Source organism: Rana temporaria, chromosome 3, assembly GCF_905171775.1.
Source record: "Rana temporaria chromosome 3, aRanTem1.1, whole genome shotgun sequence".
NCBI classification, from domain to species: Eukaryota; Metazoa; Chordata; class Amphibia; order Anura; family Ranidae; genus Rana; species Rana temporaria.
This window is the reverse complement of record NC_053491.1, coordinates 311,064,748-311,082,220: the sequence shown is the minus strand read 5'-3', so window position 1 is coordinate 311,082,220 and position 17,473 is coordinate 311,064,748. Positions and strand designations below refer to the sequence as shown.

The window sequence follows — 17,473 nt, the reverse complement described above, 5'->3', positions numbered from 1 at the left end:
TTTTATGTCATTTTTATTAATATCTTTTTTTTACTAGTAATGGCGGCGATCATTATGGCGGACACTTCGGACACTTTTGACACATTTTTGGGACCAGTGGCATTTTTATAGCGATCAGTGCTATAAAAATGCATTGGATTACTATAAAAATGCCACTGGCAGTGAAGGGGTTAACACTAGGGGGCGGGGAAGGGGTTAAGTATGTCCCTGGGTGTGTTCTTACTGTGGGGGGGGTGGCCTCACTAGGGGAAACACTGATCCTCTGTTCATACATTGTATGAACAGAAGATCAGCATTTCCCCTGCTGACAGGACCGAGAGCTGTGTGTTTACACACACAGCTCCCGGTCCCCGCTCTGTAACGAGCGATCGCGTGTGCCCGGCGGCGATCGTGCCCGCCGGGCACACGCACGGGAGTCGGGGGCGCCCCTAGTGGCCGCTCGAAGAGCTGACGTTATACTACGTGCTCTTGCCCAGGAGAGCCGACCTGCCGCTGTAGAATGACGGTGGCGGGTCGGCAAGTAGTTAAAATCCATACCAAACCCAGGGGTCTGGTATGCTCCTGGAGGGGGAACACATGTCGGTTTTTATTTAAAATTTGGCGTGGGGGGGAGGGGCGGAGCTGATGGCATCAGACATGTCCTGCTAAGGCTCTGTACTTCAGGTCTTCACGGCTTCCACAGAAACCTGAATGACAAGGTAATTAATCAAAACTACTCCATAATCTTCCTTAATGCCCTGGGGACATAATAATATGGTTTTTGGAGTGACCAGCAGGAAAGCCAAGACAAAAACAGACAAGGAAAAACCCCTCAGAGGCTCTGTTGTAATGGCTCTGTCTAATTCACCTCACACAGCTAAAGCCTGCGCTGACAGAAAACAGCTGAGCTCTTCACAGGACGCAAATTACAAAGAATATGAACAAAGTGTCGGTTCTTTAACACAACAGACAGACATTACACCCAAATATTTTTAAACAAATAGAGAAGATGCTTCATAAAGCTCTACAACAGAACTCTGACCAAATAACAGAGAAATTGACTAAAGAGATTTGTGACTTAGGCCAATGTACTGCAGACTTAGAATGCAGAATGGATGACATTGAAACCAATGTAGTTTCCCATGACAACGAACTTGAGCTACTCAGAGATGAAAATTTGACCTTGCAAACGCGTTTGGAAGACTTCGAAAACAGAGCACGACGGTCAAACCTCCGCATAAGAGGTATACCTGAATGAATCACTGATCTTCATTCGTCCATGACAGCGCTCTTTCAGGAATTGTCCCCTTCCACCCCTATTAAGAGACTGGAATTTGATAGAATTCACAGGGCATTAGCACCACGCAAAACAGAAGGACCTCCACGTGACATAATTATTAAATTCCATTTCTTCCGTACCAAGGATCAGCTTATGGCCGCAGCCAGGATTAAAGAAACCCTAACTTTTCAAGGACATTCTTATCAAATATTCGCAGATTTATCACCAATAACAATAGCCAAACGGCGTAAGATGAAACCTCTACTTCAAAATCTCCAACACCACCACATCCCTTATAAATGGGGATTCCCATTCGCGGTTCGATTCACCCACCAAGGAACCAAATACACAAGTAGATGCACTGAAGAACTACAGACCACACTGCAAAAACTCCAGCTATACAACAAATCATCTACAAGTCCTCGCTAGTGCACACTATCCAGCTCTCCACCAAATTCATTTAAAACCTGAAACTGACAGAAGCAGACAAGCTACATTCAAAAGAGGTTGCTTCAACTCCCCAGAATTGGATCTTGCAGACTCCATGGACTGAATAATCTCTACATTATACCAAGAACTCCCTCAACTTCATGATTGAATTATCCAAACTCTAGTTTGGCCTATGTATTGAACTCAAAACACATCAGTTAAGATTTCCTAATCACAAAGGTTAAGTATAAGAGTATATGTTCACATATCCCTTATTTACTTTTAATTCCTCCCTCTTTAATCCCTCTCCCCTTTCCCTACCCTGTATTCCCCCTCCTCACTTAGCTCCCTAAACCCCCTCCCCTCCTACTCCCCCCTCCCTTACCCCATCCCCTCTTTTTATCTTTATTTCTCCCCTTCTCCCTTCCCATTTGTAAACTACAAAACTAAACTATACTCCAAATGCTCCATCTACTTAAATGAATATTTTCAATGAACACTCTATCTCTCACTAATCTGACTCCAAAAGTATACCCTACCTTTCCCACCTCTGATAACCCTAGGGCAATTAACCTAATACTTCTGAATAGAAGTATACGATAAAACACACATTACTGAACTAAAATAGTAGTATCTACTTTTTATTTAATTATTTTAGTAATTAAATAGAGAATTATCTATTTTTTGCTCTCATATAAGTTTATATCTAAGTATATTACCAAAAAGGTTGTCTAAGTTTAACTGTTATATTTTTTGATTTTTGCTGTGAAGAACCTGGGAAGCGTTTACTGCATCCCCTATTTTTCTGTCTTGGGACTCTCCTCCACTTCAGTTGTGGTGGGGGGTTTTCCAGACAGACTTTGTGCCTCCAGGTCTGCTAGACATGCACACCTGGTACGTCAACATTTTATTTTTTATCACATAATTAAACTACTACAAGTTGACTTCCTATTTCCTTCTTCTTCTTTCATATTCTGTTTCTATTTCTTTCTTTCTCTCTATCCTTCTCCGGGGTAAGTCCAATGGTACAAGCTATATCTGATATGTTTAATTATAACCCACTTAAGATTTATATATGGCTCCTTTAAATGTACTTACATTGAAAGTACAAGGTCTAAACATTCCCCAGAAGCGAATGAAAGTGTTCAGGTCGTTGTCTTCATCTAAAGCTCACATAGTGTGTCTCCAAGAGACACTCTTTACTGATTCTTCAACACCTAAATACTTTGGTTCAAGTTACCACCAGGTTTTTACTGCCTCAGCCAAATCCAAACACCGAGGTGTATTAATAGCTTTCCATCGATCTACACCTTTTTCCCCCTTAGCAGAAATCAGGGATCCAGAAGGCCGTTACCTTATACTCACGGGTCATCTATGTGACATCCCAATTACAGTAGTCTCTTACTACGCTCCAAATAAGAGACCAACATCATTTCTCTCCCATTTACTTCAAGTAATAGACACTCACAAACAAGAAACACTCTTGATATGTGGAGATTCAAACCAAACACTATATCCTTAGCTTGATAAATCCCCAACTCTCAATCCAAATCTTTCCAAAGACTCCTCCTACAATATTCATTAATAGACTCATGGCAGGAAATTAACCCAACCAGATTTAAATTCTCATTTTACTCCCACCCGCATAGATCATTCTCACGCATTGACCATATATTAATTTCTATGAGTATGTCCCCAGAATTAATAGCCTCATCTATTAAACCGTATACTTGGACTGACCATTGTGCTATTATATCTACCTTACCTCACTAATCCCAAAAAAACATGACCCCCACCTGGAATATTAATGACTCATTGCTGTCTCACCCGTCAAATTGCGCTGAATTAGAAATCGCTATAAAAGAATACATTGGCAACAATAAATCTCCAGACACATCTCCAATAACATTATGGGAAGCACACAAGCCTGTTCTTAGAGGTTATTGTATACGCCAAGCATCATATATTAAAAAAGAGAAACAAAAATGACAGTGAGAACTAGAAAATGAGTTTAATAAATGCCATAGTATTTTTCAATCTAACCCTACTCCAACCACAAAGTCACAACTAGATAAAGCTAGCTTAAAACTTGACCTCTTCTCATCAGAATCAGTAGACAAGACACTACGTAAATCTAAACAACATTTTTATTTTAAACCAAGTACCCTCACGCATCCTCATCCCCGTGACCAAGTCTTCCTGAAGACGAAACGTTGGGAGGCTGACGTGCTGACGTCACCGCGTTCGAGGACGTACCTCGTTTGTTTGCCGGCCGGCTGCTTGATTTTACTGCCTTTAAATAACGTCTAAGTCCGCATCACACTGCTTCTATGTTTGATTGATCCCTTGAGGGTCGCTAAGTTCTGGTAAGGGTCAGTGTGTTCCTATGGTGGTGGTCTCCTACTTCACTTCACATCGTCTGTCAAGTCATCACGGGGGAAAGTCAGAGTGTTCATGTCCTTTACCATTTGATTTTGCACTATTGTGCTTTTTTCTTTTTTTCTCATGTTTTGCTGTGACTTAATGATGGTGGAGCTTCTTGGCTGAAGTATATCTGGTCTGGACCATGTATTGATTACTACCTTTTGCCCAGCTTGATCCTTCTGGATCTACATTTCTGGTAAGGGTCAGCTTGAACTTCGATCAATCCAACCACTATTCCAGCAACAACAACAGATTGTGTTTTATCTCTATATTGGACATTCCTAATTTTTGGCGTGTTCACATCACTGTGGGACTACACATTTGATTAACCTTTAGTTATTATACCCATAAGGCTTTTAGCGCAACTCCTTCTTTTTATCATTTGTTTTTGTGTTGTATAACATTTAGAGTTTGCTGCTTAATATTAGGTCATTTTGGTATGCGCATTTTTTTCACTTCTTTAAGTACCCTTCTTGCCGAGCACTCAAAAAACGAAATAACCATTTTAAACCAATTAGACTAAAGATCTCTCAAGATAGATACACACAAGTAATCCTGTAAAAATATTACACACCTTCCATAAACATCTCACCTCTCTATATAAAAAAGAAGGATCTTTTGACCAATCCAACGCAGAATCATTTTTCTCACAATTAAATCTCTCAACTCTATCTCAGACACAATACGACAGTCTTGAAAATCCCATTACCCCTAGTGAAATTGAACTGGCAATCAAATCCCTCAAACCAAACAAACGTCCAGGACCTGACGGGTTCTCAGCTCTCTACTACAAAAAATTCTCCCATGTATTAACCTCCCTGGCGGTATGATTATTTCAGAAAAAAGGTGCTGAAAGCGGTACCATTATTTGCAAGGAAATTTGGCGTTTTATACTGTAAGCCTGTAATTCTTAGGAATAACTCACTTAAATCTGACCAAACCAGAGTCTAATAGGCATCCCGGGTATGACATTTTTTTAAAAACAAAATTATAAATTATAATATAATAAATAATTATAAATAATTATAACAAATAATAATATAATTCTAATAAAAATTATTCAATAATGTAATCAACTCAAAATCACTGAAATTTGCTCAGTTGCAGAATTGTTGCTGTCATTATTATTTTTTTTTATGACGAATTTCCCCACAAATCGCTATCGCACAATTCTGCAGGTGATTATAATTTATTATCGCTGTTTTCTAGCTGATCTAAAACCATTTTTGACATAAAGGGACATTTTTGGTTGCTATGGACAATATACAGTTTGCAGGGAGAAAGAACCGTTTTTATTATATAAAAGTACATGTAGGGCACTGGGCAGACCACTAGGGACAAGGGGTGTGTGTATTTTTTACACACAGTACTGTAATCTATAAGATTACAGTATACTGTATGTATAGTGTTTGTTTACCTTTTTGAATTTGGCGCCGATCTCCGCCCCCGTGCGTCGCAACGTCGCAGGGAACGGAGATCGGCGGCACAGGAGGACACTGTGTGAATCGAGCGAGGTCCCGCTCGCTCACACAGCGCGGTGGCATCGCTGGATCCAGGAACAAGGTAAGCCAGCGCGCGCTGCAGGCTCTGCATAGATACCCCGAGCGTGACTCGGGGTTACCGATTTTGGCACAAAAAATCCACCCCGAGTCACGCTCGGGAATACTGCCAGGAGGGTTAACTCCCATGCTGACAGTAGCATTCATCTCCCTTCTCAACAATCAATCTTTTAGATCAGAAACCCTTACAGCAATAATAACAATGATCCCTAAACCTCAGTCAGATGACTCGGCCTGTGCAAATTATAGGCCAACATCTTTATTAAATTTAGACATAAAACTACTAGCGAAAGTTATAGCATTTCGGCTAAATAATATAATTGGTTCCCTAATCAACAAAGATCAAGTAGGTTTTATCCCTTTGCGCCAAGCTTCAGATAATGTCCGTAGAACAGCATTATTGATCCAAGCAGCTAAAACTAGACAAATACCTACATGCCTTGTATTACTAGACATCAAAAAAGCTTTTGACATGGAGGGGCTGATTTACCAAGCCTGTGCGCCCTGACTCAAGGCGCACAGGCAAGAGTAAAAGTGTTTTTGACATTTACTAAAGAAATACGCTGTCAGTGCAGCGTATATCTTTATTTACTAAAGTGCTCAGTGCGCCCAGGAGAGGGCTCATTGAGCACTACTATAGACCTGGCGCACGGCATATTGAAATGTAAATAGCGGAGATTTGGGCGGGAGTTTATTAGGGGGGAGGTGGGGTGATGCGGGGGAAGTGTAGTGACATGTGTTTGAATGTGTGTTGCGGGCCGAATTGAAAGTGAAAGTGATTTTAGGGAACCGATCCCCGTACGCTTACACAGTACACCTGCCAATACTGGGCATGCGCGTACAGAGAAATTTCGGGGCTTCCCGTGCGCCTTGTCAGTACGCCGAGAAAATCTTGGTAAATACCAAGCGGCGTAGCTGTAATTCCTGTGCGTGACGCGGCGCACGGGAATCTCCGACCTGTTTTCAGCCTGCGCTGACCATGAAGGGGAACTCCGCGCCAAATTTCAAAGCAAAAACCGGCACAAGTTCCCCTCCAGGTGCATACTAGGCTCTTAGGCTTGGTCTGGAAGGTGAGGGGTTAAACCCACGCCGAAAACCAGCGCGGGGTTCCCCCCAGATCCAGACCACGCCCTCATCCCAAGCACGCAGTCTGGCCGGACAGGAATGCGGGTGGGGACGAGCGAGCGCCCCCCCTTCCTGAGCCATACCAGACCGCACTGCCCTCAACATGGGGGAGTGTGTGCTTTGGGGGAGGTACTGCCCCCCCACCCCAAAGCACTCTTGTCCCCATGTCGATAGGGACAAGAGCCTCTTCCCGACAACCCTAGCCGTTGGTTGTCGGGGTATGCGGGCGGGGGGTTATCAGAATCTGTGAGCCCCCTTTAAGGGGGCCCCCAGATGGCGGCCCCCCACCCTATGAGTATGGGGTACATCGTACCCCTACCCATTCACCTGGGGGAAAAGTGTAAAGTAAAAAAAACACACCACATACATTTTTAAATAAATTTATTAGTCAGCTCCGGGGCCCCCCCTTTCTTCTTTAAGCTCTTTCACAAGGGGGGTGTCTTCTCTCCTGATCTTCCACCGGGGCCCTGGGCTTCGCCCATTTCTGCCGGGGGAGGGCGCCATCCCTCGGTCTTATCCGGTGCCTTCCGCCGGGGGCCCCCCAACCCATTTAAGCTCTTTTACATTAGGGGGGCATCCGGACTTCGGCGACTTCTGCCGGGGGATGGCGCCTATCCCCTGGTCTTTCCGGTGCATTCCACCAGGGCTCCGGTCTTGTTCCTCGTCTTCTGCCGGGGGTGCGCCAAATCCCCAGTCTTTTCTCTGCTGTCTTGGCGTTCCCTCTTCTGCCTGTCTCCCCCGTGGAGCCAGGGCTTTTTTTTCGCTTTCTTCTCTGTTCCCTCTTCTGCCTGTCTCCCCCGCAGAGCCAGGGCTTTCTTTCCACTTTCTTCTCTGTTCCCTCTTCTGCCTGTCTCCTCCAGGGAGCCCAGGGCTTGTCTCCGCTGTCTTCTCCCTTCTCTTCCATTCGATGTTGACACGACGAGGTCTCGCGCTGAAATGCCGTCTGAGCGGTGGGCATTGACTTATATAGGGCAATGCCACCATGTAACCTCAACCCATGTGACATCACATTCCCATCATGCCCAGGGAATGATTCAAGTTGTTGTCATTGAGAAAGTGCAACCATCCATCAAGTTCCGCAAATTCATCAGAAATAATGAAGAGCAGATCGTCAATGTAGCGACAATATAGAATGGTGTATTTTCGACGGGGGCTATCACATCCAAAGATGTGGGACCTTTCCCACCATCCCATGTAAAGATTGGCCAGGGATGGCTAGAACTTAGCACCCATGGAGGCCCCACACCTCTGGAGGTAATAGACCCCGTCGAACATAAAAAAGTTATGGGTCAGGAGGTATTCTAGAGCTAGAATGATGAACTCTTGCAAGACTAGTGAGTATCTGCCTGACTCCCTTAGGAAGTGAGATGCCGCTTGTAAACCTAAAGGTTACGGGATACTCGAATAAAGGCTAGATACATCATAACTCATCCATCTATAATTATCCTCCCAGGATAAACCATTCAATTTGGAAAGTAGATGTTTAGTGTCTCTTAGATAACCTGGAAGTTCAGACACCAATGGTTGCAACTGTTCATCTACCCATTCCCCAAGCCACTCATTAAGTGATCCTATACCAGCCACAATGGGTCTACCCATAAGGGGGTTCATCCCCTTATGGATTTTGGGTAAATGGTGGAAAACTGGCATTATAGGATGAGCGGGGACGAAAAGTTTGCTATCAGAATCAGAGAAGCTGAATCAGAATCAGACTTTACGCCTGGGCTTGACAATAAACAGCTCCGGGGCCTGGTAGGACTTTGTATAACTAGACGTATGCATTTTGCTATTCTGCAGGAATGGATGTCTATGCAAGATCTATCCACCCTTTCAAAGCCTTTGAGCTCCTGGTCAGCTTTTCAACTGGCACATTATTTAAGGTCTATACCGGATGCGGAACTTCATGTTAGGCCACTGACACCTTTTGAGCATCTATGTGTGACGGGGGAATATGTACCACATTCGTTGTCTTTCTTGTACAAACTGATTATTGGACCTCCAGAAAGCCATGTCCCCCCGTATATACGCCGCTGGAAAGAGGATCTTCACATTTCTTTTACAAGCATGCAAATTAAAAGGATTATTTAATTGGCCCATAAATCTTCTATAGCAAGTCGCTTTCAAGAACAGGGTTATAAGTTACTGGTCAGGTGGTACAGGGTCCCGGCCCTACTCAACAAATTCTATCTGCAAACTTCTAACCTATGTTGGTGTTGCAAGAAAGATCCTGGGACATTATTGCATCTTTTCTGGGGATGACCTTTAATTACTGTATTTATCGGCGTATAATGCGCGCCAGCGTATAACGCGCACCCCAATTTTAAGAGGGAATTGTCTGGAAAAAACTGTATTTATAAACTTAATAGCATATTTTACCTATTTAATGAAACAAATCATTAAATATACAAGTTTTCATAAAGAGCATTTTCTTTGTTTTTAGTGCAATTGTTTAAGTTTTGTTTTTATGTATATTAAAATACCCTTAAGAGCAGTTTAAATGGCAGTATATTGCAGTATTCTAAATTAGCTGGTGTATATTTAAATAAATTGGCCTCTGCTAACTTGACATTCTAGCGGCTTCAAATTTACAGAGTACAGGATGCAAGCAGCATTTATAGGACAATAAAGCAAGAAATATCTTGTCAGGGACAATACATGCTGAGATCTGGGAGGTTTCCACCCCCGAAAGTGATCTGACAGTTTTAATTATTTTTTTAGCTCCTTGGACCCTCTGCCGAACCCTTTTACCACCTACCCCGCTACAATAATAGGGCAGCGATCCCATGACCACTTTCTTCTTGGCCTGGACATCCCGTAGCCCTTCCACAGGGTGACCCCCAAAAGAGCGCAGTCCGTCTGTACAGGGGACCGGCAGAACCAAAGTCGCCACCGAAACACCTCCACCTATCGCCGAGCCGGTGCCGAGTGATGGAGACCTCACATACCTCAGAGGGGGACGAGCACCCCCTTGAAAAAATCACTGAGCCATCTCCTCTCACTTGGCTGTCACGTCACACATGCACTGTCCCGCCTCCGCCATCGGCATTGGACCATCTCCTGTGACAGACAGAACACTGGTCCAATGCTGGTGGCGTAGGTGGGACTGTGCGTGTGTGACAGCGGAGAGGAGATGACGGCTCGGTGATTTCCGGCGGGCGCTCGTCCCCCTCCTTCCCCTCCGAGGTATGCTATCGGCGTATATCGCGCACCCCTGATTTTATGGGGAAAAAAGTGTGCGGTATACGCCGATAAATACAGTATACCATTTTGGAAGGAAGTGGGGAACTGGATTAAACAATTGACATCAGTCGACCTTGGTTCAGACCCTCTGGGATATCTCCTGCACCGAAATGTAATACCCCTCCATAAATACAAAAAGTTATTGGTAGCAGACATGCTGAATGCTGCCCGGGCATGTATTCCAGACCTATGGAAATCTACTACTATGCCACCAGTGAAACATTGGTTTTCTAGAATAGATGAAATTAGGCTAATGGAAAACATGACAGCCTTCTTCTATGGTAGAGAGGAGGAATGTAGGGAAACCTCGCAGCCATGGATGACCTTCACTTAAACATCTGAGTATGTTGATTGCCTTTCTGGTTAGCCACCAAGTATTAAGCCCTATCTGGGTGGGTCTGGGTGGATGCGGTGGTTTAGGGGGAAGGGGTAGGGTGTCTGAGGCTGAGAAGCTTTTAAAGATAGGGCTCCCTCTTTGTTTTGTTTGCTTAATGTTTTTTTGTTTTGCTTTTTGCTTAATGTTTTTTCTTTTTTTTTTGTTTGTCTGTCTGTCGTCCCCCCTCACGTGACCTCCAGGGGAAGGAGTCAGGGGGGAGGATTCTTGTATTTGAAATTAGAGAAGGGAAGGTATAAACAAAGGAATAATTAAAGTAGCGATATGGATGCATTGCAATACAAGTTAACTAATTGTAGTAATAATTATTATTATTAGGCATATTTTGTGGCTTTATATCCTTAACTGTATGGGCCAGAATCACGTAGCCCGGGGGCGCAGTGAAATGTAACCGATTTAGGTTACACCGCCGCAAATTTTCTGTCTAAGTGCCCGATCCACAAAGCACTTACCTGGAAATTTGTGGCGGTGTATCCTAAATCCGTCCGGCGCAAGGCGGGCCAATTCAAATGGGGCGGGTACCATTTAAATTAGGCGCGCTCCCGCGCCGGACGTACTGCGCATGCTCCCGACGCAAATTTCCTGACGTGCTTTGCGCGAAATTACGACGCGCCAACGTTTTGTGAATCGCGAATGGCAGAGAACAAGAGTCCCTTAGTGGGACAACGCTAGATCCTCTGGGTGGGTGAGTATCGAAAACCTACACAACAGACCACCTGGTAAGCAGTGGGGAAGGGGGTGGTGCACAAGGATCCACTTTAATTATATTTGAATTTAAATGGTCCCGTTTCCATTTTTATCAAAATTCTCCTTTAATATATCACTTTCTTGAGGATTTATAATTAATTCACATTATTTTCTGTGAAAGTGCTGTTGCGCACAAAACTAATTGGGGTCCATAGTCTGTTTATGACTTTTATAAACATTAAAAAAAATGAATTATACAGAAATCCTGAAGCACACTATTGTTTTATGAACTGCTACTGAGCGATTCTTTGACTGCATTAGTTAATGATACAAGGCCTGTTCAAAACAACAAGAACGTACCTAAAAAAATCTGAGGATCTGGACCTAAAAATACAGCATTGAATTTCTGTACGTACCTCTGACCATGGGCCTAATCGCCACTGGGGAGGGCATGGTTGACGATGGCAAGGCTTTTTGGTTTCTGGGCGATTTTCACTGCAGTATTTACTATGTACAGATCGATTGGTGTTGTCACTGAGAGGCTGAATACACCGTACTATGCGACTCTGGTAGCCATTTTTTCCACAGGTCACAGTGCAAGGCTCCCAGTCTCCTGCAATCCAACTGTTACAAAAAAATTAAAACAATAAGAAATCAGTGATATTATAGTCACAGTTAATTTACAACTATACCAACACTTCAATACACCTTGTATACCAGCCCCGCCTCGTGGGCAGGGCTGAGTCATACATTCAGCAGCTAAGGATGCCGAATTAATGACTCGGGAGCTCGCCCACAAGGTAACCCCCCCGGGAGAGCGCTTCTCCTGGGAGGTTATTTGATGCAGGGAGGAGCCGCACAGTGGAGGTAAGTTATTTAAAAATTAAAAAAATATTGCATTGGCAACTATCATCTTGGATAAAGTATTCATATTGGATTAAGTGTTATACTTCGGCTCAGCACTTCAGCGAATGCACAAAGCATAAGTCTACAACAGACTACTGCAACACACTAAACAGACTACAGATGACCTGATTCCACATAGAACATCTCTCATCCAGTCTGCCTCTCAATCTCACCACTCTGTATCATGCATTCCCTACTTTTCCTTCTCACAGATGCATCCGCTTTCCTTAAACTTTCTCTCCTTCACCCCTCTTCTCCACCCACAGATTATATATATCACTCTCACTCCATGTCTTCACCGTATTACTGCACTCATCAGCTCCTGCTAATTTTGAACCCATATACTAATGAAACCTCCAGGACACTGGGAAGTGTCCCCCCACATAAGTCACACCCCCATATCACCTCTCTCACCCTTCTGCTTCTCCTAATTTCTGGAGATATTTTTTCAAATCCTGGACCGCCATCATTTTCCTTTGGCCAACATACCCGGCACCCCCTATCCTCTGCCAGCAGCCACAATCTAATATATCTATTCCTCTTCTGCCTAGTACCAGCCTCCCCTTTTCCTGTGCCCTTGTGAATGCCTGCTCGGTTTGCAACAAACTTACCACCATTCATGACTTATTTATCACAAATTCCTTCAACCTACTTGCAATTACGGAGACATGGCTTCAAGAACCTGACTTTCCTTCTCCTGCTGCCCTCTCCCATGGTGGCCTCCAGTGGACTCACTCTCCCTTCACCCACCCCCTTCTCTGTCCTTTTCCTCATTGGAAGCTTACTATATTCGTCTACAGCTGTATTTTCTCCAGTTTCATTGAGAAACTGCTTGGCTACCCTACTTTCTCTCTTCCGAAATCCCAACAATCATTCATTCTTGGTGACTTCAACATCCCTGTTAATCTTAACACTCCCGCTACTTCAAAATTTCTGAGCCAAACCTCCTCTTTTAAAATGAAACAATAGGCAAATGCTTCTAGTCACTCTGTTGGATATTGCCTTGACCTCATATTCTCCTACCTATGCACTACAACAGTTCACTGTCGTCCACCTTGAATACCTTGGCCCCCTCACTATGCACAGAATCAGGTCCCGACCGCTACAACCCTGGCAGACAAACAATACCAGAAGCCTCAAAAAACAGAGCCGTGCTCTTGAGCGTCTGTGGTGTAAGACAAAGTCACAGCAAGATTTCAGCCAATATAAATCTGCCCTCCAAAAATACCATTCCTGTCTTCACGCTTCCAAACAGACTTCCTTTATCACTCTCATTAACACCCTCTTACGCAGTCCCCATCAACTCTTCTCTACCTTTAATGCTCTACTTCGTCCGCCATTACCTCCATCCACTAATTTACTCAATGTCCAGGAGATTCGTCTGGAGATCTCTTCTACTATACAGATAGCTCCCTCACGTTACACTCTTTGTCCTCCTGTACAATCAATACTTTTGTTTAACCCAACTACTACAGAGAAAGTCAATAAACTTTTTCTAACACCAACCTAACCTCCTGCCCGCTTGACCCTGTTCCTTCTCAAATACTATGGTCACCCTCTGACTCTATCCTACACTCTTTAACTCAGATCTTTAAACTCTCCCTCTGTACCGGCATCTTCCCCAATCCTCTGAAACATGCACTAGTCATTCCCATATCAAAAAAAGGCCTCACAAGCCAATCATCGGCTCTAAATAATGGTACCTGGGTGATGCCTGCAGCTGCACTGCAGTTTATCTTGTAGGATAAAAGAATATATTGTAATGTGTACTAAAGATCCAAGTAATGATTCAACAAGGTTTGTATAGGCAGGAAAAAGTATGCAAAGGTATTGTTTAATCCTTCCCACTTTGCCCATGGTGCTAGTCCCATATAGGGCAGGTTTTACCTTTGCAGTAAGCATACTCCTGGAAGGTGTCTTCAGGGTATGGGTGCCATAAGAAACACCATGGCACTGAACCTGTATAGCATCCTTCTGTAACTCACTCATTGCCCCGCGTGCCAATGTGAGTGCTCAACTCAAGATTCCATGCTTCAATCGAACATTACAGATTGGCCTATTATCTTGGGCCAGGGAGCGGCTCCCAAGGTTTACACTAAGGATAACTGGTAACTTTCAGTTATAGCTTGAAAAAAGTGTCAGTTAACCACTTCTGATTCACGCTACAGTCAAAAGACGGCTACAGCGTGGACCTGAATTGCCGGGAGAGCGTCCCTGCATGTCCCCTGCAGGGCGCTCGTAGTGCACTCTGGGATCAGCGAGTCAATGAGACTCAGCTGATCACAGATCGATCCCGACCCCTTACCACATGATAAGCTGTCAGCCAATGACAACTGATTATGTAATGTAAACGGAGTCGGTAATCGGCTATTTTTTCCCCTCATGCTGATAGCGTGAGGAGAATAAAAATAGCCGATCACCGGCAGGTGTCAGAGGGACATCGGTCCCGATGAAGGAGACCAGGACCGATGCTCACCTGTGGACAGTGCTGCCTACCAATGACCACCAGCGCCACCCATCAGTGCCCACAGTGCCGCCCATCAGTGCCACCCATCAGTGCCCTCAGTTCTGCCCACAGTGCCATCCATCAGAGCTGCCACTGCGGCCCATCAGTGTCACCTACTAGTGCCCATCAGTGCCAAACCATCAGTGCCGCCTTATCTATGCCCATCATTGCCGCCTTATCTGTGCCCATTAGTGCCGCCTTATCTGTGCCCATCAGTGCCCACTAGTGCAGCCTATCAGTGCCCACCAGTGAATATCAATGAAGGAGAACAATTACCTGTTTGCAAAATGTTGCCGCCTTATCTGTGCCCATCAGTGCCCACTAGTGCAGCCTATCAGTGCCCACCAGTGCATATCAATGAAGGAGAACAATTACCTGTTTGCAAAATTTTTAACAAAGTATGAAACATGATTTTTTATTTCAAAATTTTCCATGTGTATTTGTTTGTTTAGCAAAAAAAAAACCCCAGAGGTGATTAAATACCATCAAAAGAAAGCTCTATTTGTGTGAAAAAAAAATATACAAAATGTATTTGGTTACAGCGTTGTATGACCGAGCAATTGTCATTCAAAGTGCGTCAGCGTTGATAGCTGAAAATTGGTCTGGGCAGGAGTGGGGTTTAAGTGCCCAGTAAGGAAGTGGTTTTAAAAAATAAAAGGAAAAAAAATCTCCAACATGTGAATGGGTCCATCATCTAAGGACACTAGCAACTGAAGTCTTATGGAGCGTGCGTGGTTATAAAGGTGTTGTGGAAATTTTATGAAGATGTATTTATTATGTATTGTCATAGTGTCACCCAGTCTTAGTACTTCTGCAACCCGCTCTAAAGAGCGGACTGGGGCAGTCTGAGACTGGTTGAGATAAACTTCCTGATTTAGAGAAGGGTGTTTGCGGAGTGGGGATGTCGGCCGGCCAAAGGGCCCCTGTGTGATGCACAGAAATTCGCCTGTGGGGATGTGTCCACTCTGCAAACGCATTGTCGGTTTAGCAGATGTGTGCTTTTGTCGTCTCTCAGTGCCTGATCAATATTGTATGATGGCGTGAGCATACACCTGCAGATAAGCTCCCCTCATCAGGAACTGTGTTAATTGGTTATTGTATTATTGTTGTATCGTATAGTGTTGTTGTTGTATCATATTGTATTCATGTATTGTTTGTATTTAAACATCCATGTCGGAAGGGTATTATCACATCCTGTGTTGTCAAATCCATATATGGGCATCTGCTGGGTGGAGCTCACACCCTGTGAGCTCACTTCCTATGGAGGAGGTCACATGCTTTGACATCACTTTCTGCTAAGATTTTAATAAAAACAGCCTGTGAGGGCGTCGGCAGGCCAGTGTTTGCTGGGAGCTAAAATGATAAGAACAGTCTGATGATGTCTCTTGACTTAAATGAATGGCAGATCGAATGAACAGTGAGTGAACCTTTTAGCTTAAAGATGGATTATTTCAATAAGACAAAATCTGTGATTATTAGCACAGGCAAAATGGCAGTGTGCTCTGCATACAACCTATTTTGCCATATCAGCTTGGCGGGCCAAAGGTAGGACTAACATGCCCCCCCCCCCAGCATCAGTTCGAGATGGGGGAGAATGGATGCACGTTCTGATGCTTAGGGAGGCTATGCTTTGAAAAAGAACAACGTTTTCGTCTTTTTGACATAATGCTTCAAGTTCGATTGTATGTGTGATTTTGATTGTGAGCCTGTTTGTGCCTGTGTGAATGCTGATTGAGACCGTGTGTATTTGGATTGTTTGTATGACACAGGACACGTGCCAGGAAAGGTTCCATCCGCTGGTAATATTTATTATTATTTGGCTCGCAGTAATGTCAGATCCCTTCAAGACTGCCTATGCCGATGCTGAGTGACATACCGTATTTATCGAGGTATAACGCGCTCCCGCGTATACCGCGCACCCCTAAAGATGCCCAGAATCCTGTGGAAAAAGTTTGTTTTGTACTTACAGTTTTGGTGTCTTGCGCGGCGTCCATCGGCGGCCTCGTCGGGTCCGGCGTCCTTCTGCGGCTTCGGGTGTCCTCTTTGGCGGGTCCGGCGTCCTTCTGCAGCTTCGGGTGTCCTTCTGCGGCTTCGGGTGTCCTTCTGCGGCGGGTCCGGCGTCCTTCTGCGGCGTCCTTGTGTCCTCCTCGCGCCGAGTTTGAATACTGCGCCGACATATACAGAGCGCAGTACACTCGTGTATTGTCGGCAATGCTCGGCTACCCGCACTGACGTCCTGTACGTCCAGGACGTGACCGCGGAAGGAGCCGAGACTGCCCGACTATACCCGAGTGTACTGCGCTCGGTATATATCGGCGCAGTATTCAAAACTCGGCGCGGGAAAGCGGGTATCGGCGTATACCACGCACCCACGATTTTGCCCTGATTTTCAGGGCAAAAAAGTGCGCGGTATACGCCGATAAATACGGTAGTTAGTCAGGTTGAAAAAAGACACAAGTCCATCAAGTTCAACCACAAGAAATAAAACAATAATAATATCGTACAATCACATATGCCCAATTATATACCCACAGTTGATCCAGAGGAAGGCAAAAAACCCCAGCAAAGTATGATCCAATTTGCTACAGCAGGGGAAAAAATTCCTTCCTGATCCCCCATGAGGCAATCGGATATTCCCCGGATCAATGTGGTTCACCAGCAGGTGTCTCCTGGCAGTTTGGAACTGTCAGGAGAACTTCTCCCTGCTGGTGTTATATCATCTTTGGGACGCAGTACTGGTCTCCACCAGCGGATGGATCCTGGCAGTATGGAGCGGACGACTCTTTCTGCACTCAGGTGTAACGTGAAGCCAATTACTGATCCCTATTTATACCCGGCAGGTGCAAGCACACCTCGCCTTGGTATCTCTCTCCCTGACCTTGAGCCTGTGATCCTGACCCCATCCGACCTGGTCCCTATCCTGAAACCAATCCTGGACTTGCCCT

The 17,473-nt window shown here is 44.6% G+C and overlaps 1 protein-coding gene across 3 annotated transcripts in view; it reads right to left on the bottom strand.

Annotated features, from left to right (window-relative positions):
- LOC120932444 (A disintegrin and metalloproteinase with thrombospondin motifs 2-like) overlaps positions 1 to 17,473 on the bottom strand; it is a 1,658,079-nt gene that overhangs the window by 227,121 nt on the left and 1,413,485 nt on the right. For all 3 annotated transcript variants that reach the window (XM_040344802.1, XM_040344801.1, XM_040344800.1), the window contains exon 19: positions 11,533 to 11,740. In XM_040344802.1, coding sequence (XP_040200736.1) covers positions 11,533 to 11,740 — 208 coding nt within the window. The remainder of the gene's footprint in view (positions 1 to 11,532; positions 11,741 to 17,473) is intronic.